General features: G+C 36.7%; 2 protein-coding genes across 13 annotated transcripts in view; one reads left to right on the forward strand and one right to left on the reverse strand.

Annotated features, from left to right (window-relative positions):
* The first annotated feature begins 10 nt into the window (after positions 1-10).
* RMDN1 (regulator of microtubule dynamics 1) lies at positions 11-26,396 on the forward strand. Of its 2 annotated transcripts, XM_058820389.1 has the most exons (11): positions 11-262; positions 888-999; positions 3,699-3,786; positions 4,738-4,897; positions 6,197-6,286; positions 6,920-6,975; positions 9,041-9,128; positions 10,682-10,712; positions 11,902-12,035; positions 14,048-14,107; positions 25,768-26,396. In XM_058820389.1, exons 1-10 carry the CDS (start codon positions 152-154, stop codon positions 14,084-14,086), a joined length of 909 nt encoding a protein of 302 aa, XP_058676372.1. In that variant the 5' UTR covers positions 11-151; the 3' UTR covers positions 14,087-14,107; positions 25,768-26,396. The 2 variants fall into 2 exon arrangements, with proteins under 2 accessions (XP_058676372.1, XP_058676380.1); XM_058820397.1 differs by lacking the exons at positions 11-262; positions 25,768-26,396 and adding an exon at positions 538-559 and having other exon boundaries at positions 14,048-14,243.
* WWP1 (WW domain containing E3 ubiquitin protein ligase 1) overlaps positions 15,892-26,396 on the reverse strand; it is a 59,172-nt gene continuing 48,667 nt past the window's right edge. For all 11 annotated transcript variants that reach the window (XM_058820314.1, XM_058820322.1, XM_058820307.1 and 8 more), the window contains 7 exons: positions 23,624-23,757; positions 23,385-23,525; positions 22,339-22,459; positions 21,078-21,182; positions 19,627-19,723; positions 19,252-19,324; positions 15,892-18,043 (listed from right to left, as the gene is read on the reverse strand). In XM_058820314.1, coding sequence (XP_058676297.1) covers positions 17,944-18,043; positions 19,252-19,324; positions 19,627-19,723; positions 21,078-21,182; positions 22,339-22,459; positions 23,385-23,525; positions 23,624-23,757 — 771 coding nt within the window. In that variant the 3' untranslated portion in view covers positions 15,892-17,943. The remainder of the gene's footprint in view (positions 18,044-19,251; positions 19,325-19,626; positions 19,724-21,077; positions 21,183-22,338; positions 22,460-23,384; positions 23,526-23,623; positions 23,758-26,396) is intronic.

Genomic DNA, 26,396 nt, shown 5'->3' on the forward strand with positions numbered 1-26,396 from the left:
GGGCCCGGCCGCGCAATGTCCGGCCCGCGGCACGGCGGGCTGCCCGGCCGGGCCCGCGGCCCTTGCCCTTGTGTGCCCCCGAGCCCGGGCAGGGCCGCGGGGCGGAGCGGAGCGGCTCCTCCGCAGGCGGGGGGCGGTGCTGGCAGCGGCGATGGCGGCGCTCATGGCGGCGCTGGCGCGGCCCTTCCGCCGTGGCCCCGCCGGCCTGGGGACAGCGCTCCGGCGAGAGGCGATGGGCGGCCCCCGCGGCCGGGGGACTCAGGTAGCCGGGGTGCCGCTCGATGCGGGGAGCGCGGCCGCTTCCAGGGATGGCTTGGAAGGCGCTGCCCGGGGGCTGGGGAGTCACCGAGCCTGGAGGTGTTTGGGGAAGACCGGACGTGGTGCTCAGTGCCGGGCTGTATTTGGCGTGGTGGGGTTCGCTCGGAGCTTGGACTCGGTGATACAGAGGCCTCTTCCAGCCTAATCCACTCCGATTCCCACGGGTGTGGCCGCCGCTCGCCCCCGCGGCAGGAGGGAGGCGGGCGGAGGCTCCGGCACCGCGGGGCGTAGCGAAGGAATGGTTTGTTTGTGCGAAAACAGCCCTGGGCTCGTTTGAGCAGTACGCATTTGATTTTTGCTTCAAACCTTGTGTTTGCTCCGTACTCACGGTTTGTGTCCAGTCTAGCGCTCTGTTCGTTTTCAGGCGTAATCGTGAGCTTCTGGTGAATATGCTTCAAATCCTTGCTTGATGAAGTGACGTTTTGTATTATGAAGATTTTTTTTTTTAAATTGTAAAGTCTTTTTTTTTGCTCAGAATCTGAAATATAACCCGTGATACAGACAAGAAAAACCTTTTTTGATTCGGAGTGATAATGTTCATTAATATCTTATCTTATGATCCTACACAGGTGCTTAGGAAAAACCTTCAGAGAGGAGTTGTGCTTTCAACTGGCTCCTTTTTGGTTTATGAAGCTCATAAACTGATTTCTGGCTTTGCTGAGGTTCATGCAAGCTTCAAAGGTAATATTTTCTAATTTTGAAGTATATTGGGTATTCTGATATGAAACTTAAAATTTTTAGTACCAGAATTATAGAGGAAAATGGTGTAATGCTTTTGATTTTTTCCATTAAGACTGCATGCAGTGTCATTCCATGATAGGATGCTTTTGAATTGGTTATGGGTGATGTGGTAGCACTTCAACAAGTGATTATTTCAGGTATAACTGAAAGCAGATTAGTAGCTCATCCTGTCAGGGATAGAACACATGCACAAGGTGGATAATAACTAATTTGTTGCCCAATCTTTAATTACTCTTATTTACTCTTACTTTAATTAAGTCTTAATGGTCTGTTAGGAATGCAGACCAAAACTTAATCTATTTCTAGAAATTTTAGCTAGTTTTTAGCTAGAGATTTTCAGTATGAACACTGTGTAATTTCTGTTTAATCTAGTTGAGCAATACCAAGATAGCTCCTCATATAAAATTGAGAAATGTCTTCTATCTCCCTAACGCTAAAATGCAGAAAGCAAAGCCTTGCTTTACCGACTAGAAAACAATTTAACAAGTGGTAAAATGTTTTTTTTTGTATCCTTTGCATAAGAATAGACTCACTGTGGGAAGGAAGTAACAATATCTTAAAAGGGGATATTGTTGCAGACTTAAAACTTGCCTGTCTAAATAAGGAATTTCAGAGTAAGCCTGACTGAAAGGAGAATGAGCCTGAACTGGGTGCTTGCTCACTGCATAGTTGAGGTAGTAGCCAGTTCAGGTAGCCTGTTTCTCTGTGTCTGAAAAAGAGGAAGATCTTAGATGTTTATGCAGAGAGAAATAAAAATTCAGATAATAAATTTTTAAAAGGATAAGGAGCTGTTTCATGTGCAGGAGTATCAGTGAGTAGATCTGAAGTAGCTACTCTACACAATTAAGAAATAATAATAATAATAATGAGGAATAAAGAATTCATCATTTCTCATGAGAAACATAAACATAAATAACATTGCTTAGTTGGTCTTTTCAGTGCTCCCACATGAATCTGACATTTACATTGCCAAGAAAAGCAATGCTAATGGGCTTTCTATAAAAGATGTGATAAATATGGTAAAAACAAGGATAAAACAGAAATACATGAAAAATACTCTAAAGTAATAAAAATATAATAATTTGCATTAAACACCTTGTGGGAAATGCATTCAGAAGTTTTGAGTTCTGAGCATTTAGTCTTTAGATATGTTAGTAGTGTTCAGGTCAGCAAGCAAACATAACTATTTAGTGAAGATCATACTGAAGATGTACCATGAAGCTCATTTTGGACACTAAAATCCAAAGCCCACATAGACCATTATCTTACCTTTGAAAGGGTTGAAAGAAGACATTTAGAGACAGCAAGGTTAAAAATTATCCAGAATGCACTGATTGATATTCTAGAATATTTTTAAGCTGAAGAGGAGTCTTTTGTGTTCAGTTGCCTTCAATGTTTTGCTTCTGTAAAGAAAACTGTGTTGACTTTAAATTGGCTACCATATTTAGTAGGCAACTTGAAAAAAAAAATCTTACAAACATGATTAATTTTTATAAAAGGGGTTAGAACTTATGTTTTGGCTTCTAAGTTTGATCATGGACCCAGGAGTAATACCAAAGAGACAATAAGCAAAGGTAGGTCTGTAAAAAATTAGACAAGGCTTTTGACTTAACAGCTATTTTTTTAATGCTTTGATGTTGGCAGAAGAGTAAACTTGAAGCTTGTTCTTCTCCTGTACAGTTACATACATCAACAAAATTACCCATCTGCTTCCCTTTGGGTATTTCTCCTTCTAATTCTATCCTTTTTCATGCTATAATCCTCTATAGTGTGTGTTTGATAATTCTGTTTCCTGTATGCTGTTCCAAGTGCTATATTTATTTATATATTATTCATATATTGTTATATTCATGCAGTTGGGGAAATTATATTTCCCCACTACTGCTGTGTTTCAGAGTATTTTCTGGAAAAAGCATAAAAATAATGGAACTTAGTTCATAAACTGATATTCTAGAAACCCAATTCTGATTTTCAAAATTTTTTTTGCTATTAGTATCTTAAACACACAGGAGTTTCAGTAGATTGTCTTTTTTGGGGTTGTATTTGGGAAAATCCTTTGGACTTCGGTCAGAAAACCTTTAAGCAATGTTTTGTTTTGGCTTCTGAGTAAATAATAGGACTCACTCAAACTGCAGTAATGTTCTGGCTAAACTGTGGAACCATATTGAGAATGAAGAATATTTTTAAAAGTTGAAGGTTTTTCATTGTTATTGTAAGATTTAAATTCTTTACATATACTAATGAATGGGCTTTGTTATTCTCAACTCTGTACTGCACTTGCTCTCCTCATCCGTTTTCCATACTTTTTTTTTTCTCTTCTACCATTTTCACAAGTTAAAAAATAACTTATTTCTAGTAGTCTGATGCACTGAGAAAGACACCTTGGGATGTTAAATCTGTCCAGCAACCAAAGCTGTCATGCTGAAAGCTGTTGTAGTCTCACTGGAGAGGCACCAGTTGTCATCCTCGTTGTGCATTGTGCATGTTGCTTACTCAATCCTGCTGTGCTTGTAACTTTGAAGTGATGGCCTAAAAATGAGCTACGTTTTCAGCTGTCTTGCTTTAAAATGTGTTGGTGATGATGTCTTAATTAACTACCATTTGTTCTTCTGTTTTCACAATTTTAATTCCTTCATAAGTGGAAGATGTGATTGAACAAGCAGACTACTTGTATGGGAGTGGAGAAACTGAAAAGCTGTATCGGTTGCTGGTTCAGCATAAAAACAGGTACTTCATTGCCTTGGGACATTAGTGTAGGTTCTTTTCTGTGCTCTTCTGTATCAGTTTTTCAACTGATATACTCATTGTGGAATGCTGGAGAACCTATTTTTCACCCTTAAGTAGGAAGGAAGGACTTGTGATCTTTTTCTTCCTGATGGAAAAATGAATGAAGAAAGAACTGATAGTTCTAGACGGTGAGGGTTAACATTCAAGTTTTTTAGTCATGGTTGTTCATTACTTTAAGAATCCCTTAGAATACACTGCAAAATTCTGAAAGATATTAAAGTCTCTATTAAATTAGTAAGCCAGTGGTAGTTATCTAAAGTATAATGAAGTGTAATCAGTGTTCCAAAGCAGTATGTTAACAAAATGAAATTTAAGATCCATAAGCTTGGACTGTAACCTACAATACACCATTTGGTAAATGATATAAATAAATATATATTTATATATATTTAGGTACAGGTTTATGTGCTGGTGGTACAGCTAATCTGTGGTTTTTCCACTGTTTTTCTAGGAAGAAATTAATAATTTTAATACAATTAGAAGGAAAATAAAACACATAATAATTTAAGTATTCCAAGTAGACATCAATACAAATCAGCAGAGTGCTGGAATAAATACCATCTAGCTAAGAAGAGAGTAGCCCTCTTTTTCCTTCTGGTGTTTTGAGTGGTACCATTGGGGTTTCTTAAATGTCTTTTTTTTGGAGAAAACAAAAACCTTTCCTGCAGATGTGTTTGCTTTGCAGACCAGAATGGCAGCCAAAGGTACTGTCAGACAATCTGTAATAGTGGGCTTTCATTTGCTGTTTGTTACCTTGGAGTTGTCCATAGCATAGCATGACAGATGATTCACTGTTGTCCTATCACCCACTTGAGATACACTTTAAAATATTCCTTTTTTGCTTTGTTTCTCTGGTTGCTTTAAAAATTCAGTGTTTCTGTTCCTAACCAGCGATGATGCAGAGTTGTTATGGCGGCTGGCACGGTCATCACGGGATCTGGCTCAGCTTGGTAGTACTTCTGCAGAGGAGAAGAAAAAACTGACATATGACTCCCTTGAGTATGCAAAAAAGGCACTGGAAAGAAACGAATCAAATTTTGCAGCGCACAAGGTGAGCCTTGCAAAATAACTGAAATCTTGTTGATTTCTGTTTACAGAAAATAGAACAAATGTCATTGTGCTGTTTGAGGAAACTTTAGCATAATTTAGCTTTTCAGTTGAGAAGGAATGAGACTTCTAATTCTTCCTGAAGTTTTTGGAAGATCTGAGTTCAGACTTTCCCAGGTAAACTTCCTCTAGGGAAGCAGAAACTTTCAGTGCAGGACCATGGAAAGAAGTGACTGGTCAGGGTGATAACAGCTGATGAAATCAGCTCCTCCTATCCCAACCTCGCCTTAAAAATGTTGAAATATTGTATGTCACACATTCAGCATGCCTTCACTGGAAATATTTCAGGCCCTGGCTACATTCTGCCCCATTTTTTTGGGGGGGGGGGGGTTTGTGTGTGCTGCTTTTCTCACAGGCAAAGAGGTAGCAAAATGTAGTAACTTGCCTTGGTATCTTGGATCAGGAGAGGACATTAATTCCCTTTACACATGCAGACTGCAGACCAGCAGCTTGCTCTGATGTTGATGAAGCTGTTCACAACAAATACTTACTGCTTTGCTGAAGCTTGCCAGAACCTGGGCTAGCTCTGTACACTCCAGTAGCCACAACAGGAGTGGGGAACAGCTGGGGACTGGGATTTGACCACAGCTGAACCTAAAGAGCTGCAAACTCTACAGTGCACACTGCTACAGCCACAGCAGAGACCAGGTGAAGAAGGAAGGAGGAGACTCTTTGTCTTGAGGTTCCACTGGGAAAGTTTATTCCAGGTGGAGGAAGCACGACGAAAAGAGCGCCTTGTCCTCATATGGAAGGGGTTTTGTTCAGGGGGTGGATACGAACAGTTAACCAATAGGGAATCCTCAGGGGAGGAGTGAGGGGATTGCATCGACACTGTGGGACCAGTCAGGACAGGGGGAGGCGAGGGAAAGGTCACATGGGCCAATGGATGAGGGGATTTCTAAGTGGGGTTTCAATCAGGGGTGGGCCCAGGGGTCATTGGCAGGGAACTTTCAGGAGAAGGGGCAGGGTTACCTTGACAGGCAGGGAGGAGACTGGAACAAAGGGAGGGGAGTTCTTGCGGGACAGCTTTAAGGGAGGGTACAACTTAGGGAAAAACCAACTTGGGGAAAATGTGGGAGTGTAACAAAATGAACCATTCAGCAGTAACTTAATGAAATAAGCATGAACTGCAGCACTGCTGGTGGTTGTTTGTGGCAGTGGCAGCTGTTCTGCTTGGAAGTTTTTTAAAGGGTACTGTTAATATAGTGCTGTATTAAATGTTTTTTTCTTATTTGAATTACAGTGGTATGGAATTTGCCTCAGTGATGTTGGGGACTATGAAGGAATCAAGACTAAAATTGGAAATGCAATTATCATCAAAGAGCATTTCCAGGTAATGCAGTTTTTTGCATATGACAAGATTAATGTGTATGTATATTGTGTGACAGCTGGTAACTGATTTTTTGGTGAAGTATTGAAAGCATACTTCTCTTCAGACTTCCTAGTAGCACTTTGGTTTTTGGGTTACTGTGACATATGCTCCAGAAATGCCCCAGAAACATGGAGTACAAATTCTGTCCTGCAGTTAACTAAGTCACTTTAGAAGGGAGTCTTGAAATAGCTAAAGTGCTTTAGACACCTCTTAGGACTAGATCAGTTGTAACTGTGATATTGAGAAATGGCAGTGTGGCTGTCCTTTTAACTGTGGATTATGTAACAATAAAGGACAAATACTGGAGAAGGTGAAGAACTACTAATTTTATATCACCAGAGGTTATATAAAAATCTAGACATGCCAAGTCTCAAATGCAGTGAGATGTGCTAGACATCTGTCAGTGTCATCAGACTTTTGGAGGTGAGCTGATTAAGTTGTGCACTGAGTAAGTGGTGTGTTGCCTTGAAATTCTACATACTACAGTCTGGTTTAATTAACAGTATGCTAACAAGCCAATTTTTAGATATATTTTAATCCATGTGTCAGAATGACTTCTTTACATATTGTGTTGGTTTTTTCTTCCCACACCAGAGAGCCATTGAACTGAATCCAAAAGATGCTACAACAATTCATCTTATAGGGATTTGGTAAGATGTATTTTTGAACTAAAATTAGCACATGGCACAGAAAAATGCAAGAGTATAAAATATCTTGCATTAATTGCAGAACTGCTTGGAATAATATAGAATGTACTTGTAATTGATGCAAGCATGAAAACATATTGAACAGATATAGGAAGTCATGCCTTGAAAAAGTCTAGCAATTCTTATGCAGTTGTAAAAGATGAAAAATAATTGTTCATTTAATTTATTTGTATGGAACTGCTAAAAAGTCCTTTTGCAGATGTTAAGTTTGCTTCATGGAATCCACAGTGGGCATCAGTGATAGCAAGTAGTTGCTCATTTTTTTCGGGATTATGAATGGGATCAAAACTCAGCACTGACTTTACATTGAATTTCAGTGATGGCTGCAACTTAATACAGTCCCTGAAAAGCTATCAAAAATGAGATGTATTCTGAAAATATTTTTTTTTTTTACTATCTGTCAGGATACAGTATTTTAAAAGTTATATTAAATAAAGGGAGCTTATAAATGCATATATATTAACCAAAAATCATTGAAATTGAATTTACTTCTCAATGAAAATGATACTAAGAGTTACTGTTACATAGCAGGTAAATGGACTAGAAATAGAACTTTCCATACTAACCCAGGGTGTTCTGTGCAAGTGGTGTGATGGAAAGCAATATCCTGTACATGTTAGTGAGAGACTCTAGACAGCACTTTTGCTTATTTGTCTGAAAAAGACCAAAGATGTCACATTGATTTATCAGAGATCTCTATTGTAAGATTGAGAGATTGAAAATAAAGAAAGGTAATGTATTTTTAGCCTAAAAGAATACTAAAACCCACAGTCAATTTTTCCATGTTTTTTTTTTTTTGATCCTAAGTATCAAAGAAAATTATAATGATAAATGCTCCAGAGTTTTTTACTAGTTCAGAACCTTTGGAATCCACCATTCATTCCCACATGATTTCCATTGCAATAGTCCAGATTTTTAAGCAGAAGTACATGCTACCAACTGACTAAGCCTCAAAGTACGTTTTGAGATAGGAAGCTTGTTCTGGAGAGTACTTCAGACATTGTTCCCAAGGAAAACTAGAAAATATTATCAGAAATGTTAGATTAATGCTGCTTTTGGCTCTAAAATATTCCCATGTTGTATATTTAAATCTACTCCTTACTGAATTCCAGAGCCATCTTGATTTGAAACTGGCATTTAGTATCAGCCAGTTCTTGAGTATTTCCCCTCTTCTCTTTCTAATCTGTTCAGGACTAAATCTGTTTCTGGTAAGGCACATCTAATGACAGAATTTCAACTCCAGCAGTGTATTCCATGTCTTGCCTGCCTCTCCTCCAAACATTTACAGTTACTAATCTTTCACCTCCTCTAGAATGCTCTATTTTACACAGTTAATAGCAATTGTAATCTCATTGTGGGAGGCTGCCAAAGTGAATATCATTGTTTAGTGTTTGCACTCAGAATGTTCAGTGCACTTGAAATGCTTCAATAGAAATGTTTAATCCTTCCAGCACCAATAAGATAGGTGACTGATTGATTACCTGTGTTATTTAGTAGATAGAAAACCAGCAAAGCATGGCTTAGCCTAGAGCACAGTGGTTTGATTCTTGAATTTATTTTCATTCTTATAGATCAGAGTCTCAGGAATGTACTGCAGATCTACTTTATATTAATAATTGAGAAAATCAAAGTAGTGTTGAGGTAAGGCAATGACATTATTCAGTTGTGTTGCTTTTGCAAATACATTAGAACAAAATATAAATAAATCATGAAAATCATTTAAGCTCAAAATCTGTTTCATTCTTAGAAATTGTTCCAGTTTTAGCTAATGTAGTTAGTTCCCAGTAAAAGACACACCAAAACTTCTTTAGTAGTAGCTTCAGGCATCTTGTATTTTTGTTTATAGGTGTAAGAACATGCTTATAGAACTTGCAGTGTGTCTGCAGTTTTGACTCTTGGCACCAACAATTAGGACATCCAGTTTTTATGTCCAACAACAATTCTGAGACTGTTGTTTGAAAACAAGTGAAATGTGAAGGGTAGATATAAATGTTGCTTTTTCCTTCAGGTGTTACTCTTTTGCTGAGATGCCATGGTACCAAAGAAAAATAGCTGCAACACTGTTTGCCACACCACCAACTTCCACATTTCAAGAGGTAGAGTATGAAAATATTTCACAGATGGTTATTCCCCCCACAAAGCTGATGTTACACTTTGTACTTATTTTTCTGACAAAAACTGACCTCAGATTATGCAATAGGCATGGAGTTGTGAGTTTACAACTGTCAATAATAAAATGAGAACATGAGAGTGAGACGTATCTAAAAATATAAAAACCTTTCATTTTCTTCAGCTGTAGCACATACAGAATAGTGTAAAATTTTTTGTTAGTTTTTGCATGAGAAAATAATAAACTATATGTAACTTAGTTTGTACTTACTGTTGTGCCCTGTTGGAGATAACTGCCTGTACTAGTCCAGTGCTGATGATTTTTATGGTGGTGTTATGCCATGCACCTATTTGCTAGTTAACAGAATTTATACCCTTATATTAAATGCAAAAAGCAGCAGCTCACTTTGTTACTTAAGATGAACAAATACCCTTTAATTCTCTGGCCACATGTGGTGTGGACTTTTTTCACTTGAAAGTACTTTTGTTCCTCTTTTCCATGAACATTCCTGCTGTCATATACCCTACAACATACTAACAAGATGTTAATCCTTTAAAATAGTGCATCTAAACCAGTGTGCATCTTATTTAAACACCCATACATATATAGAAGCTTGACAATTAAATTGGTAATAGAAAAAAACTGGTGCAGCTGTTTTAATCTTTGTTTGTTTAGAGCAACCAATAACTCTTTTGTTCTCTTAAAGTGAGGGTGGGCAGGCTGCTTGCTGTTACACAAAAAACAAACTAAGAGCTATTTGAAAAAGAAATAAAACTCTTTAATGGAATGTCAAGCCTTTAAGTTTTCCTGAAAAACCACTCTCAGAAGAATACAAAGCGTCAGCCAGGATTTCAAATATTGCCAGAATAATGCCAGTCCCAGCATTCAGTTCTGTAGCACTTAAATTTGCTGAAGAAGTAAACTTGTACTGGTAAGATTTCTGCAGTTTCAGTACAAAAACTGTTTTGTAGATATATCCATACTTTCAAGTTCTGTGAGAGCTTTTTCCCTCCCCCTGCTACCATTAGGAAAAGGTAGGGATGGACTGAAATTTTGGATGGGAAACTTATGGAAAATGTGTAGATATCACAGATGTTTATCCTTATGCAAGAGAGGTTACTGACTGGTGCTCTGTGGGAGTCAGTTCTCTCTCCAGTATTTATTAATGACCCAAATCATAAGATATTTTCATCTATTAAATTTATACATGAGAAATAGATGGAGAAAACTGCAGATGTGCTGGATAGTACAAACAAAATCCAAAATTTATCTTGACAAGTTGAATTGGAAAAACACAATCCAGTTTGATAGGAACAAATAGGAGGTACTATGCTTAGGGAAAAAGTAGTAGGGGGATAGTTGGGTAAGTACTAGTTCTTTTGAGATGATGTCAAATCTAATTGGACATCAGTAGCATGCTGAATTAATAAAAATAATATCATGGACAGGAACTCCTTCAGGTATGTGCATAAGACTTTAGTTTGACTATTGTGTTGAGTTTATTCTCCACTTTAAAGAATACAACTTTGTGTTTTACAGGCTCTTCGTTACTTCCACATGGCAGAAGAAGGTAAGACCTGTGGCTCATTTTGACTGAAAAATATCTTTTAGGATTGATGACTTCCAGCAAACCTCTAGCTGTCAGTATTACCTTAGTAACTGTAGTCACCAAACCCAAAACAGTATAATATGATCAGCTGATAAATGTGGTGTGCCCCTCAGCACACTGAGCTCTTACATTGCAATATTTTATCAGTATGTTACACATCTAGCATAAATACCAAAGTGAAATTCATACCTTCCTGAGAATAAAGTACTCTTCCCTAAGGAATTCAACAGGAGTACAGGGAGGCAGCAGAAATCAAAAAAGGGAATTCTGTGTTACTTTTTCAGAATTTTCTTAGAGTTCAAAAATCCTCTGTATTCTAAATAGAAAACAGAAAAAGCAGACTTTTTATTATTTCAGAAGGTATTATGCCAATCTGACAGTTAAACTGTGCACATGATTTAAAATAAAATATGAACGTGTTATTTCTCCAAGAGTGAAGCCATAAGCAAAACTCACTAGCTGAAAGATAAAGGAAGACAAGGGAGGACAGTGTTCTATGAAAGATTTGTACATAGTTAAGTTATTGAAGATTAGAGGAAAGGCTCATAGTGTGTCTTCCCGAGTGTCAGGTAATGCAGCTGTGAACTGGAACAGTGAACTTCATATCAAAATTTGCCTCCAAAACACCTCCATATGTTTTGAAACCTGATCTTAAATCCAGCAGTAGAGAAAGCCTGTGCTGTAAATATGAACAGCAGGCAAGATTAGTCTTTAATAGGGAATGATGCTTTATAAAAGCAAGGTTAAAATCTCTCCTTAAAAAATGTTTCTTCTGCACAGCAAAAATTAAGCTGGTGTCTGTATGTGCTAGCAAATGTGCCCCATTTTCCCTTGCCTATACCTGCTAAGCTGGTGGCATTGCCTGTTGTACCTCCTAAGTCCAGAAAAGCCCAAAACCTGCACAGCAAAGCTGTTGTGCTTTAAGCTCACTGCTTTGCTCTTTCTGAGGAATCTAGTGTCATTTAGTATATTAACTAGCAAGCTGCTAATTAATAGAATTGTTTATGAGAAGAAAAAAAAAAATCTAACAAGTGAAAGTTTTACATTTACTTCTTTCTTATCCAAAGCCAAACCATGTTTTCTAAAACAAGTATCAAAGTATAATATGCTGCTAATTCTCATCTGAAGCTTTTCTTCTGTCTCTATGCAGCTGATCCAAATTTCTACAGCAAAAATTTGCTCTTTTTGGGGAAAACATACTTGAAGTTAAACAATAAGAAGATGGCTCTTCTGTGGTTAAGCAAAGCAAAGGAGTATCCTGCACAGACAGAGGAGGACAAACAGGTGGGAGGTTAAGAACTGTGATCATACAATCATATATTGTATCCGATATGTATGACATCATGGCAGTGGAATGTCTTATAAAAGTAACTCAGGGCAACTTCTAGTTCAGCACCTTTAACTCAGAATCACATCAGCACTAAAAAAAATTCTAGTATGTTATTAGCCACCTCTGGAAACTGTGGTTGGAAATACTCTGTTTTATTCATAGCAGAGAACTGTTACCCTTTCTTTTTCATGGTAGTTCCATAGTGCCAACAACAACCCAGCCTTAGCTGTGTTACTGAAGGTCACACAGGCACCTCACTAGCCTGTTTCTGTGTGAACACAGAATCACCTTTCATGTGCCTGAAATGGGTAAGGTAGGAATTACATTTTGGAATAGCTCACAATCATGGGAACACAAGGAAGAAAAAACCCAGATGTAACAAAACTTTAACATTTCCAGGCCCCTAGGGAGAGATTCAGATGATTTGAGTAAGACAAATGAAGGTAATGTGTCTTTGACAGCAGATCTCCAGTGCTAGATGTCATGAGTCACTTAATTAACCTTTGAAACTCTGCAGAAGGATTTTGGTTGGGAGGGTAGGCATCTGCTTCCTACCTAAACATTCAAAGAACTTCCAAGAGAGGTAATCCATTGGACTTGTTCATACCTGATAATGCATTTAGTATAAACCAATGCAATTGCAGTTACCTTTCAGAAACAATCCTGTTAGCATCACAACTAACAAAGCCTCAATTTGCATTTGACTTTTTTATGGTTGATTGACCTCTATTTCATTTAGCATTAAAGCTGCAGTTGAGATGCAGCACTGTGAATGTCCAACATAAGAAATACTTTGGTAGGATTTTGCATTTCACACCTCAGAAAAAAACACTACTGAGACAGTGTTTCGGAATCCCTCTGTACACTTGCTAGTAAGCCTGAAACTGTTTCTTCCAAAACTGAGTTCCTTTACTAACATCTTTCAGTGGAAAAACAAGTCTTGCATTCCTCTAGTGCCTTGCACAATGTTTAGGAATTTAATAGCCTAAAGGAGTAGTGGTCTCAGCTGTGTAAGGAATTGGTCAGTTCTTCTGACTAGTAGCCAGAGGCACACATGAAACCAGTGATCCCAAATACTTGTTTTTCTTTAGGAACCATTCAAAAAGTATAGTCAGGAGTGAATTTTGTGCAGTGGCCAAGTTGTTAAACCACTGATCTGCTTCAGCTACTTGTGGCCTCCTGGTACTGACATCTATTTCTTAATCTCTTAGAGGGGTGCAGAGCTGCTGAACTGAGAAAGGCAGCATTCCCTCCATTCTCTGGGTGTTAAATGCAAAATTCATTGGGAACTAGATTTGGTAGTCCACTATGAAGGGAACTGGCCTGTGCAAAGACATTTGAATCTTGTTTCAGCATAACTAGGTTTTCTGAACATTTATTACCCCAGATACTCAGAGGTTTTCTGGCTTACACTGTCTGCATGGCTTGCTATGTCATTACCATTGTTGGGATGGAGGTTTTTTGTGGTTTAAAAAGGGAGGAGAGGGTGTTGAGATTTTTTTGCTGTTCAGTTTGTTGTTGGGGAGTGTTTTAATATGAATGTTAGAGACCATATTAAAATTTTACTAGGTTTTAGCTGGAAACCTTAGGCAAACAGAGCCTCAGAAATGGTCTCACTTCTTAGTTGCTGTCTAAAGTGTTGAAATCCCTAGGCTGGTTTGGCATGGTCAGAGGTAGGACAGTTTCCTGCATGCTCCTATTGGACTGCAGCAAATCAAGAACTAGTGTCTGTATTCAACACAAATAAACTTCATTTATGTAGTAAGTGAATGACACTGAAGACACTGGCTTAAGTGATTTATTCTGATTCATATTTCAAGTATTGAGCATCTTAAACTACGGAAGAAAAATGACTTGTCCTAGGACTGTCACAGCTGCAGGGAAACATTTGGGTACTTTTGGGGGAAGTTTTGCTAGAAGAGACTGTAACTATCTGGGACTGTTACGTTACATTTATTTCTTTCAGGTGCAGAAAGAAGCTTTGGAGCTGCTTAATTCTATATAAGAAGAAACAAGATAATGGGAAGTAAGTGCCTCAGGTTTCAGCAGCATAGGAAAAAGGCCCCAAATACTACTTTAGTTTACTGAAGCTGTCACTAAAAGTACAGCTCAGACCTTCTGTCTCCCTCTCATTTCTATTAAAATCTGAACTGAAAGATCTGTTTCATTATGTGATCCTGTGTGTTCATTTACATGGGAATGAAGGGGTCTTCATTCACAAGCAGGGTCAATAGTTAGACAGAAAAGGCTGGGAGAGTGATAGCCTGGCGTTTAAATTAAGTTTTTTACACTTCTAAACTACAAGTTATTTATGAGGAATAATAAGAAATGTGACTAGCATAAGTTGAAAGAAAGGAGGGACAGGGTGATGACATAATTATAATCTTGCAGTTTTTTTCTACAGTGTTTTCTTGTGAGGTTCAATGGCCTTCAAGAGTAATAGATACTCCTACAGATTTATTATTAAGGCTGCACTATCTTAATTCCAATGCTCTTAAATGCTAGTGTTTGACTTTGCAGAAAGTGTTGTGGTTTAAAATAAAAAATGAAGGAAAAAAGAACAAGTAGGGAACATCTAAGAAAATCCCTTTATGGGTGATACCAGCACGTGCAGTGAAAAGCTTTGTGATGATTTAGTGGCTGTAAATGTCTGCTGAGCACACACACTTCACCCTAGACTGTAACAACAGGAGCAATACACTCCCAGTACATTAGACAGTAACTACTGTGGAACGATATGGACTTCTGTTTGTAGACATAAAACTTTCTTCTTGGTCCTTCTACTGTGTTGGCAGGAATTTTCACCAGAAATAGGAAGTCATCTAAATTAGGTGTCCAGCCAAACAATATATTCCAATTACCCAAGAGAAAAAGTGGACCAAAGAATGAAGAAATACCAAACATGTGGTATTCTCAATAGAACAGCCTAAAAATAAAATTACTAGAAAATACCTAGTATTTACTATACTAGGAAAGGGTATTGTAATTCTAGGAGTAAGATGAAGAACAGCATAAATTGCTTAGACTAACAAACCAAGCTAAGTCAGTAGTAAAATTTCATGATTGAGAGAGAATCTGGGACCTGATGCCACAAAACTACAGTTAAAACAGGGTTTTCCCAACTACCATAAAGTAACTATTATTTTTCTATTAGTAGAGCATCATAATGAAGTCCTCTATGTTACAGTGTCTCAGGGTGGGTGATAAAGTGTTTGAGAGAGAATTTTCTGCATTCATATTCTACCAAAACATCTGCATAGATGCTTCCAGTAGCTTTGTGGCAGAGGCATCTTTATTTAGGTGCCTTTTCTACTGCTGCACAAAGGAAGAATATCCAAAGTAACAGCTGTGAAGTGTGTAGTGAAAAGCAGCTCAGTTGCAGAAAGAAAGGAAACAACAAAACCCATAAACTACACAACAGCTCCTTCAAGTCGTATTACTTCCCTGGTCTGATCTCCAACCATTGCTGCCTTCCCTCTTTTTGCTGTCTTACTCACCCTCCCCAAGTAGAGGTGAAAGATGGGGAATTCAAGTGGGAAAAGAAAAAAATACAACACAGTCTATCTGAAATTCCCAGAAAATGCCAGTATTGTACACACATGCACACAGGTATATTATTTTGCTTTCTTTTTCTCCAGTCATTCTTTCAGTCAGGCCCTTGACACCAATTCACAGGTCATACACAGGGACAGAAAGCTACTGGATGTGGTTTTTTCATGATTACTAATCCTTACCCCCAGGAAAAACCACTGTAGGTATGAGACAGCTGAAGTTACCAAAACAATAAAACAACTACATTCTTGTGGTGTGCTGTCTTTTTTATTTCGTTCAGTTACTCACAGATTCACAAAATTCAGCAGTTGGTAGTGGGTCACCAAGTCATTCATTAGTGCAAATTCATTAACTGTGACATTTAGCCCTCCTTGTCTTTTAGGCAAGTGACACACACACTCTGGTGCCTGGCCTTTGACCTTCTTGGTTTGTTTTCTTAAACTTCCTTCATTCTGACCAGCATAAGTGATAATTTACATGGATTTGCACTTCAAATGAATTTAGTGCTATATAAAAATGGTTTTGCAAAAGATATTTGGTGGTGTATGAAAAACCCTCAAAGTGGTGGAAATTTCTGAAGCTCTTACAGAAAAGTTAATGTAAGAGAGCAGTCTGTTTGGGCCCGCTGCACCACTGCTGTGACCAGAGCTCTGTACAGCTACAGCTCCAGGGTAAGCTGTGCATATTGAATACAAAGCCTTGAGACCATCCAGTATGTAGAAAAATAAACTTTTGGCAGAATTCAGCTGCTGCATTGGAAAGTTACATGAACAGATATAGCTGGTTTTTTCTGCATGTACACTTTTAACAGTGCAATATGATATGTTAACACAAGTGTGTTGAATCATATTCTAAAATCATGTGTGTACAAAATTCTGTGTAATTTAAATGTAATGGAATTTACAGGTAATATTTAAAGCATATTACAAATGGTGATTTAAAACACATTTTTACTCTATAATAAGGAAGCACAGTTTGCTAAAAGTAGCATTTAATATAATTCACATGAATAAGGTGTTAAATTTTAGTATTTTTTTAAACATGTCTTTGCAGTTCAGCAAATATATGCCAACAAAATGCCAATAAAACTAATTTTAAAATGTTTTTATATTATTGTGCACTTAGGACAAACTTGATCTACATAAAAGGATGACAGGTTTTAGATGTACTTTATTCAAATACATCTAAATTTCAGTTAAGAATTTTAGAGAAATGAGAGTATTTAATACTAAATAATATTTTTATCTGTGCAAAGCTTAAGTAACTTTCATTTTATTTGAGTTTACTAAATCCAGTATCTGAAACTGAACAAGAACACCGAAGCAGCAAAATTCACATTTCCTTTTGTATACCCTTATAGCTCAGTTTACATTAACATAACTCTACAAAGTTATAAAAAGGACATCACAGATTGAAAAGGGAAACCAAACAAAACAAAACCAAATTTAAAAAAAGCAAGCCTGCAAGACACCAGACCAAGAAGAGAATGGGTAGTATTTTCTCTTTTATTATTTTTTCTTTGAAGATTACCTAACATCCTCGTGGTAATAACCCAAGGTACTATGTAAACAAATTTCAATGCTGCTCAAATGAATTAAAATACTCTGTTCAGCTCCTGCAGTCAGAACAGTGGCACCAATTCCTTTCAACATTAAATCACATTCATCTCATTGTACATTACTCTTGTGCAAGTAGTAAAGGCTTTATTCATGACCTTGGCTACATCAGTAGAGAGGGATATATCAGCTATTTATGTATTTAAAAAATTAAACTGACAGAAGAACAGATTCTGTCATCTCAAATACCAGCAGCATCTTTCTACATATTTAGGATACATTTGGCCTAAGCCTTTAACACCTTTTAGAACAGCCATGCAGTAAAACAAACTTGGAGATGTTTCTTTAAAGAACACTGAGCAGTTTAAACATTTTTCTGAATGATAAAGCCAAGATAAAGCAAATCCAGGCCCTTTTAAATGGCTGCAACTTTTCATACACTTAAAGCTCTATAAAACTAGAGCCTATTAGTATATATATTTATATTTATATATATATATATTTTAAATAAGTCTCTTGTCTGCTTTCAAAATTTATGGAGGGGTTTTTCTGGTCTTTTGAAAGGGCAATAAATAAAAGTAGAAAAGGCTGAACTGTTTTGCATATATTTGTGGAAGAACAGAGAACAATTAAACTTTTAGAGTTCCAGAAAGATCACTGTACAGAACAAAAAGCTTATATACAATAAGGTGTGCAATTTTAGTTGGCTGGGCCTTTTATTATTCAAGATATCCTTTTTGACTAGAAGTCACTTCTACTCTTGTCCAAATCCCTCTGTTTCTTCAATGGCAAAGAGCAACTTCTCTTTTAGTTGTTCATAGCTTTTATATGGTGGCAAATCCAAACGATTAAAACTGAGCAGGAAAAAAACAGAATTTTGTTAAGTTTACTTAAATCCCATGCAGAACTCTACAGAACTCAATTGTTATAGTGGAAGTTATAAATGTTCTATCTAATAATTAGAAAAAAAGAAATAACAATCAGCACAAACTCATTGCCTTGGCATTTCTACAAGAAAGAAAAACAGTCAAAGTTTCAGAGGAATATTTTAAGAAACAAAAGACTATTACCAGATGAAAAACCAGAATGGTGAAAGACTGTCCAAGATACAGGAAAATACAATACTTCCAAAAATATAATATAAAAACATGACACTTGCAATAATAATTGATTATAATAGTAATACATAGAAAAGGAAATTTTCAGCATGAAGTTTAATCCTAGTTTGATGCATCTCCAAATTTCAACAACAGCATGAAAAAGCTGAACTTTTCTCCTTCCTACACATGCTTGGATATAGGTGGGTGTTTTTTCCCTGTAAACTTTGCCCTAAAAGACTCCTGCCAAAACATTTCATTCCATGTCTTCCTCAAAATTATCCTAGACAAGATATGTTTAACTCTTGCAAACATCACTCAAAATCCAGTGGAGAAAATGTAAAATGAAGGATACCCTTAAGTAGTTTAAAAATATAATGAATATTATTGTCACAGGTTGCCAACGGAAACTGTGTCCATTTTGCACAGTCTATATAAAAAACTGGTTTGTGTACCTGATGCACCAGTTCAGTATGTACAGGAATGCCAAGCCAATAATGGCCCATCTGAAGCCTGGTGGGAAAAAGTATCAGCATTCTTGGCTAAGCATCCTTTTGAAGGTTTCCTGTCATTTCTTTCATGCTACTTCTTCTTGTGACTATACATTTTATCTTCTATAATGTTACTTCATAATAACTCTACCTAACAACTATGTGCCTACTACTAACATGACTTGTTTAGTTATTTAATATTCTCTAAAAGAATTAGGAAAGCACCTTTCAGTTCTACACAAGGATTTCTCATATTTTTGATATATCTGACACTGACCAACTGTTGAGCACAGTTGCAAAATTGTAGAAGAGGGCAACTGGGAAATTTTCAATACTGGTATGTCAGGGCAATCAAATGAAACTGAAGATGGAGATAGAGAATTGATCCAAATTACATTTCATTTGATTTGGCCAATGCAAGCCTGGGAGAGATAAACTAGTAAAGGTACAGAAAGTTATCACATAACAACTCACCAAGTGTGACTTCTTGGTAACCAGGTTTCCTTACCAACTTTTTCAATGCAGAATTTCTGAGGACCATTACTTCCTAAAAAATAAGATTTTGAAAAGTGTAATCTGTTCCTTTTAAGTACCATACAGGATATATATGTGAACACTACACAACTCAGGCACAGCAGAGTTCATTAATTACATGGACATGCTTCTCACAGAAACAAGCTAATTTCCAAATAGTTTATAAACATATTCAAGGGATTTATGATATAAAAAGCCCTTCTAGATCCAAGGTGATGAACACATGAAGTTCCTCTTATCTGTACACTTGCAACATGGTTCATTTGCAGATGAAACAGTGACAATATAAAACAGTTCTGGTCACCTTTTACTTACCCATAAGTTCAGCAAATCCACCCAGTGGTAATCTGCAAGTGCCAGTGACAAACTGCAGAAGTCGCATGCGAACCTCGTTGTCTGTTTCTTTTACAAACTAGGCATAGAAATTCAAATTAATTAATAAAAAGCTTTAACACAGCTGGACAAAACCAAAAACCTCATGAGATGGTTGAAAAAGTATAATTCCATTTAAAAAACCACCACCTTGTTTAGCACCTACTTGCATTTCCTTACTTTAGCAAAATGGGGTGGAGAGAAAAGAACAGTGATTTCAGATTATATGCACTGTAAGCCACTACAATGTGAAGGCTGGGAACAGCAAATAAGAAGAATCCTTACCTATTATATTCTACACTAAAATATAAATCATGTCAATGTTTTGTATAAAGACTACTGTCATTGTTATTAAACACAGCACTGGTCTAGCCACAGAACGGGTATTTCAAGACTAAGAAAATCTTGCATATAAATGTTGGTACTTAAACTTCTGGTTTAGATTCTTTCAGTACCAAGCATCTTAAAAAGATTTATCATCAGATCTTATGATATAAATGAGATAGGAAATAACTGATTTGCACCACTTTCCCAGAGAAACTTAGTCAAAAGCATCTCTAAAATAGTGGTTTTTCAAAAGGCAGGAAGACCCTAGGTCTGACTTCTCTTTAGGAAAATTTGTAGAATAGTTCCAGAATAGTATTTGAGGGTTTTCCTTAGCCAATTCCATTAAAATGTGAGTGAAGATTAGCCAGTTAGTATGACAAATAATCATAAGTACTAAGTGACATTTTTAGATCACTGAATCAGAATGGTTTGGGTTGAAATGGACCTTATAGATCATCCAGTTTCAACCCCTCTCCCACAGCAGGCATACTTTCCCCTAGACCAGGTTGCTCAGAGCTCCATGCAGCCTGGCCTTGAGCACCTCCAGGGATGGGGCATCCACAGCTTTGCTGGAAAATCTATTTCAGTGCCTCACCACCTTCACAGCAAAGAACTTCCTCCTAATAACTAACCTAAAGCTACTATCTCTTTGAATCCACTTCCCCTTGTCCTGTCACTACATGCTCTAGTAAAAAGTCACTCTCCTCCTTTCTTGTAGGCTCCCTTCAGGTACTGGAAAATGAAATGTTCAGGTGTACGACATATAATAATATTTAGAAGGTAGATCACTAAGAATAAAATAAACCTCACTGAATAATCAGTAAGGACAAGATATAGAAGAAAATATTCATAAGCCAGCATCCAAATGTAATGTGTGAAACTGTCTGCCATTTCTCACCCTAAAGTATCCTCCCTAAAGACCAGTAATCCTCCCTTCCTTTTCTGAAAAGACAAAAGAAAGGAAGCTGTAAGGATCTTCATTTGGACAGCCCTCCACTACACATACCATTTGTGTTACAGATCAAAACAAAACCTACAGAAGTCAGAAATGTAAGTGATTAACATACCTGCCAGAACCATATGATCTGCTTGCTATTCCTCGTGTAATGACGATAAACAGTGTTCCTCTGCCAGTCTGCTAAATCTACTTCTTGCATACCACAGAGCATAACCTAGAAAAGACAACAATTTATTTACATTAAACACAAAAATTAAAGTGTATTTTCTATTTTGTATGAGACATGGTAACAAAAATGAAAGTTTCTGCTCTGAAAAAAGGACTGGTAATTTTTTAAATTTTATTACACAATTAGATTTTCCTTTATCCTAAGTTTACAGTTATCCAAAATTGTGTATGTGTATAAGTGGTCTGAAAGACTGAATAGCAGAGACTTGGTATCTTCCAACTAATATCTCAGTAATAAAAGCTACTACCTTTTTCATAAGAGAAATTTTTATATTAAGGAGTATGTTAGCCTTTCCATTAAATCTTCACCTCATATTCCAAAATTATGATGATTAATTTGCTGCTACTACTAATAAAGATAAAACATACTGAAAAGTATAAGTCTGAAAATTGTTCATTACAAGAAGCTATGAAAGCTGAAAGTTCTAAAGGCAAAGCTTTCAACAGTGAATAAGACTGAGCAAAGTCTTTTTTTTAGAAAAAAATCCTCCCTACTTAACTTAAGAAGGTTTCAGAAAACTGCTCATTAAATACAGGGAAAGTTGTCAAGTAACACAGAAATAAACGAGCACAGCACTACAGAGCCTTCTGTCCCTACTCCAGATGACAAACCCCAAGAGTAAACACAGGCCAGGCTGATTGTTAAGTAAACATGAAGCATGCAAGCAATCCCTGTTATCAGCCCTTGGGTCATATACTGAGGATCTGCAAAGTTCCATTTCATGCCTTGTTGGTTCCTCCAAGCTTTAAATATAAGAACCCTAGAACCTGTCTTAGACATTGTATTTGATCCTAAGCAATCACTATGAACTACAATCAACTTCTGTCATCTGTTACACAGTAATTCTACCCATCTACCACAGAGGGAAAAGTCTGTGACTCACAGGTCCATCAGTGATCTCATATACTTTCACAGAAACTTTCAAAAATACATTTTAATGCTGAACACAAAAACACTGATTCAAGAACATTGATTCAATTTTTATCATGATTTAATCCCACTGCTCTTAATAAATTCTCCATGTTCCAGAAGCTATCAAATGCAGCATGGGCAGACGAGAGATTCAACCTGACCTATCCATTTTATCTCTCCATACACATTACCTTTGCAAAAGCTAAAAATGCTGAATAAAAACCCTCACCTCCAGTTCTTTTTCATCAAAATAATGTAGCCATTGTAGAGGAACTACTTCATTAAAACCATCAAGAAAAGCTTTGGTTTGTTCTCTAACTCCCCGAGAAAATCGCCACTCTGCCATTAGCCTGGGATAGAACAAAACCAAACATGAATTAAACATCAATTAGTATTCAACATGAAGAAGTTCAAACACATAGGAGTGTGTATGTGTTCCCATCACGTAAGAATCCCTCAAGATTCACTTCTTACACTGTTCAATTCCATTAACTGTAAGTAACCTACTATACTATATTATCACAAATCTTCACATTTAGAAATGTAAAGTAGCAAGAGGTAACTTAAGATTACCATTCGAGTTAAAAATAAATATAATTATTATTATTAACCTTAATTTATCTATATACTATAGAAACTATTTCTATGAGAAACTGAAGACCGCTAATTTAAGTGGAAACTTTATATGCAGCACTGGACATACACTGTATCACAGAAAAGGGTCTGTGTGCATCTGCTTTTGAGATCACTGAATAGATCAGAAACAGAGGTTAAAAAAAGGGCAGTGATCAAATTAGGCAATAAGCAAAAAAGAGTAGTAAAAAGAGTTTAAAAAAAACAGTTGAAATCACAGCATGTTACACATTATTCTGAATTTCAGTTTCCACATTTGTAGCAAAGTTTTAAACTATTTTAGGATCGTCTGTCAAACAGACATCTTCCCTCTACCTGGATTTGTTACCTGAAGTTACTGAAAACAGGCTTGCTCATTTCAGTTTCACCTGTTCTCACTGTACATATAAGAGCATTCCAGGTTATCTCTCCACATGGTCTCCTTTTGTACCAAGCAGTTGTATATCAAGATAGCAACATGTACCAAGGTACTATTTCAATAACAGTCACAAGAATTACATAGTAACATGGGAAGAAAAACTAAAACAAAACAAAACCAACAGAAACCAACGTGTCACAAAAGACTAAGGCAACAGGAGAAACATGGAACATTTTTTTCAGCATCTACACCTTCCTACCTAATATAATCTTTGTTCTCCTTACCCAATATATTCTTCTTTGTTCTCCTCAGTTACCAAGATATTTGAACCTCCTGATTTCAGCTCATGTGAGGTTACTTTCCCTAAGAGCTCCATATCCACACAGAAGTACATTTCCAAGTTACACTCCTCAATGTTATTATCCCTGGATGAAAAGAAAAAAATATTGCAATTAACTCTACATAAACAAAAACAAATCCATAAAATATCAAACACACACACACAAGAAAATAAACTACAAACCTTATCCATATTAGGGAGTTGTAAAATTCAGTATCAATAGATTCCAGGTCTTTAATAGTAAGCTTTTTGCTCAGCATTCGTTTGTAGAAAGGCAGAGAAAAACCAGTGTCAATAAATTTCCCATGAAACAATGCCTGTTGAACAGAAAAATGTTAAGTTTTTATTGAACTACTGAATTAATAAAGTATTTCTGTACTTGAAGTATTTTTTTTCTTTCTCCTTTAAATAATGAAAAGCATCAAATAGCAGTAGCAGCTTTATAAAGCCATTATTTATAAAGAGCAAAACATTAAATTAAATGGTAAGCAAAAAAATTGGACAAAATTTATCCAAGTATATGTTATTACAATTTAGAAATTCTTTGATTAAAAATAAGACTTCTCATAAAAGGACTTCATCCCTTCTTCCCTTAGTTATGTGAATAGGCATGATTGTCAAGTGTTACTTTATCCTACTTGATCAGAATATTTGATCCTACTTGAGTATTACTGCCATTTTTTACTACATACATACATCCAACAACATCATCATTTACAGAATGCTACTGCAGCTTGTAAGAAAGAGCTTTGGGAACCACATTTTTATAGGTGAGTAACAGAACTGAGGAATTAGGTTCTCCACAAAACTGAAAAAAAAAACCCAAACCCAACATGGTCACACTTGTCTCACCACACATGCACACAGGGTGTAAGCTGAATAATAATAGTACTGAAGCACAGCATTACACACACACATACAGTGTTGTCTCTGCACTGACTCAGTGCATCTAAGAGCTCTCAGAGCACAACCATAACCATGAAAACCCTTTCTTCCCCTTAGCTTTATCAAGTACACTTTCTCCACTTAAATAGCTCTTTTAAAAAAACCATCCTAAACATAGGCCATATATGGCATTCATTGCTTCTCTTTCCTCTCAGATGAAATTCTGAGAGCAGAAGAGCATATTAACAGCCCATTTCCTCCAGGCTCCATCTTTTTCCCCACCTAATTTCCCCCTTTTAGGCTTAGTCTATTATGCATTTCCTTCTGCTTAAGGAGACCTTAAAGAAGTTCTCTTAAAGGCCTATATTTATTGTTTGTTTGTTTGTGCATCTATTTACTTTGAAACTATTTAATTCTTCTCATGGGAGGTTGACCTGGCAGAAATTCCACGTCAAGTGCAGCACCTAGGCATATGATTTTCTGCTTTTGCAAAATTAAGCTCTTAAAATCACCTTATTTGAGGTGTATGATAATCTTACAGCAAAATATAAAAGTTGCCACAGCCAACTTCATTTAACATGTTTTTATTATGAAGTAAGATGTGTATTCTTTACGTTTAATTCTGTTTCAGTTGAAAACAACTGTGGCTACTTCAGTACTTAACACTAAAAAACTCACTACTATTTTAGAACTGCGAGAAGAACAGAAACTGCCACTTCATTTCCCAGTTGCATTATTACCTGAGCTATCTTAAGCCACTAGAGGGTATCTCAGGAAGCACTGCAGAAAGTTCCATCCAGTATAAACCATGAATACTCAAACCTTGCAACAAACCAAATCAGGCAGCATTACATGGGTTTCTCTCTTGCCTCGCTTAGAGAATTTAAAATATAAACACATAAATACTTCAGGAAATAGAAGTTTGTCTTTTGATTACATTAATTACTTTAATTAAGTTCTCTACTATGATCTGTACTGTTATGAAATAGCTTTCATAAAGTTAGCATTTCTTACAGACAAGATCAAAAATCACCAGCAAAGAAACACTGGCTCTAGCACCTAACTGGCTTTATCACACCTTCCTGCTGAGCGGCCCTCTAACTTGCTGAGGACTCTAAAACAAAGAAAAAATGTGGCAGCCTATTGAAAGTGTAAACCCAATGAGGTAAAATTTTCATGACAGCACAACAATTGTGAACTCTGCCATAAAACGCTTGAATTCAGAGATGTTATTGTCATAGCTGAATATATTTCTTAAGAAGCATCTATAAGAAAAGCAGAACTAAGAAACCACCCAAACCTAATTTATTTTAAGTCTGAGAGTATTTTTTCATTTATGTTATGCTTGGCTTGTGTTTATTCTAATTTTGTACAAAAAAACCTGAACAACATGAGGCAATATGAAAATGCTTTCTACTCTTTTTGGTTTCACTATTCACCAGGTTGAGGGATGTTGCTGAGGACTACCTGTAGACATGATGATCATGTGGAAAGATGACTGCATACTACATGGAGGGTAAGAAATGTGACAGAACAGGAGTCAATACAGAAGACCAACTCAGTGATACTGAAGAAATGATACAACGTGCCTGATCAGCTTGTGGTTTAAGAGAAATTGGATGGCAGAGAATCAGCTCCCTGACAGCTTCTGCTCTCCTCAGTGTCTGACTTTTATATACATTTAAATTAAGGCCCAGTGTACTCTGCAAAACATTCTAACTCATTTTTTCAAATATCCTCAGGTATACCAGGTCCAACTGAGGAGCCTTTTTCACAAAATATTTAGTCCCATTTTTCAGAGCATCAGTATTCAGACAACCATTTGCATGAAGTACACACATCCAATTGATGAAAATAAAATATCATATCGAACGTCATACTAACTTTGATAACTCTCCAAGGAAACATGAGTGTGCAAGACATAACTCTCAGGGAATTGGCTCAATAAACTTATATGTCTTAATCTTCCATTTCTATGAGATTAATATAACCTTTAATAACTGTACAAACAAATACTGTTCAGAGTAAATGTATAGCTACAGCAAATACAAAACCTTAAAAATCTAACCTA

The sequence above is a fragment of the Ammospiza caudacuta genome, chromosome 1 (assembly GCF_027887145.1).
Source record: "Ammospiza caudacuta isolate bAmmCau1 chromosome 1, bAmmCau1.pri, whole genome shotgun sequence".
Classification (NCBI taxonomy): domain Eukaryota; kingdom Metazoa; phylum Chordata; class Aves; order Passeriformes; family Passerellidae; genus Ammospiza; species Ammospiza caudacuta.

Excerpts from the sequence above, each read along its gene's own strand:
- RMDN1 (XM_058820389.1), top strand. The coding sequence starts at position 152 with ATGGCGGCGCTCATGGCGGCGCTGGCGCGGCCCTTCCGCCGTGGCCCC. Across the intron at positions 4,898-6,196 it reads CAAATTTTGCAGCGCACAAG|TGGTATGGAATTTGCCTCAG; the intron begins GTGAGCCTTGCA and ends TTTGAATTACAG. Across the intron at positions 9,129-10,681 it reads CAACTTCCACATTTCAAGAG|GCTCTTCGTTACTTCCACAT; the intron begins GTAGAGTATGAA and ends TGTGTTTTACAG.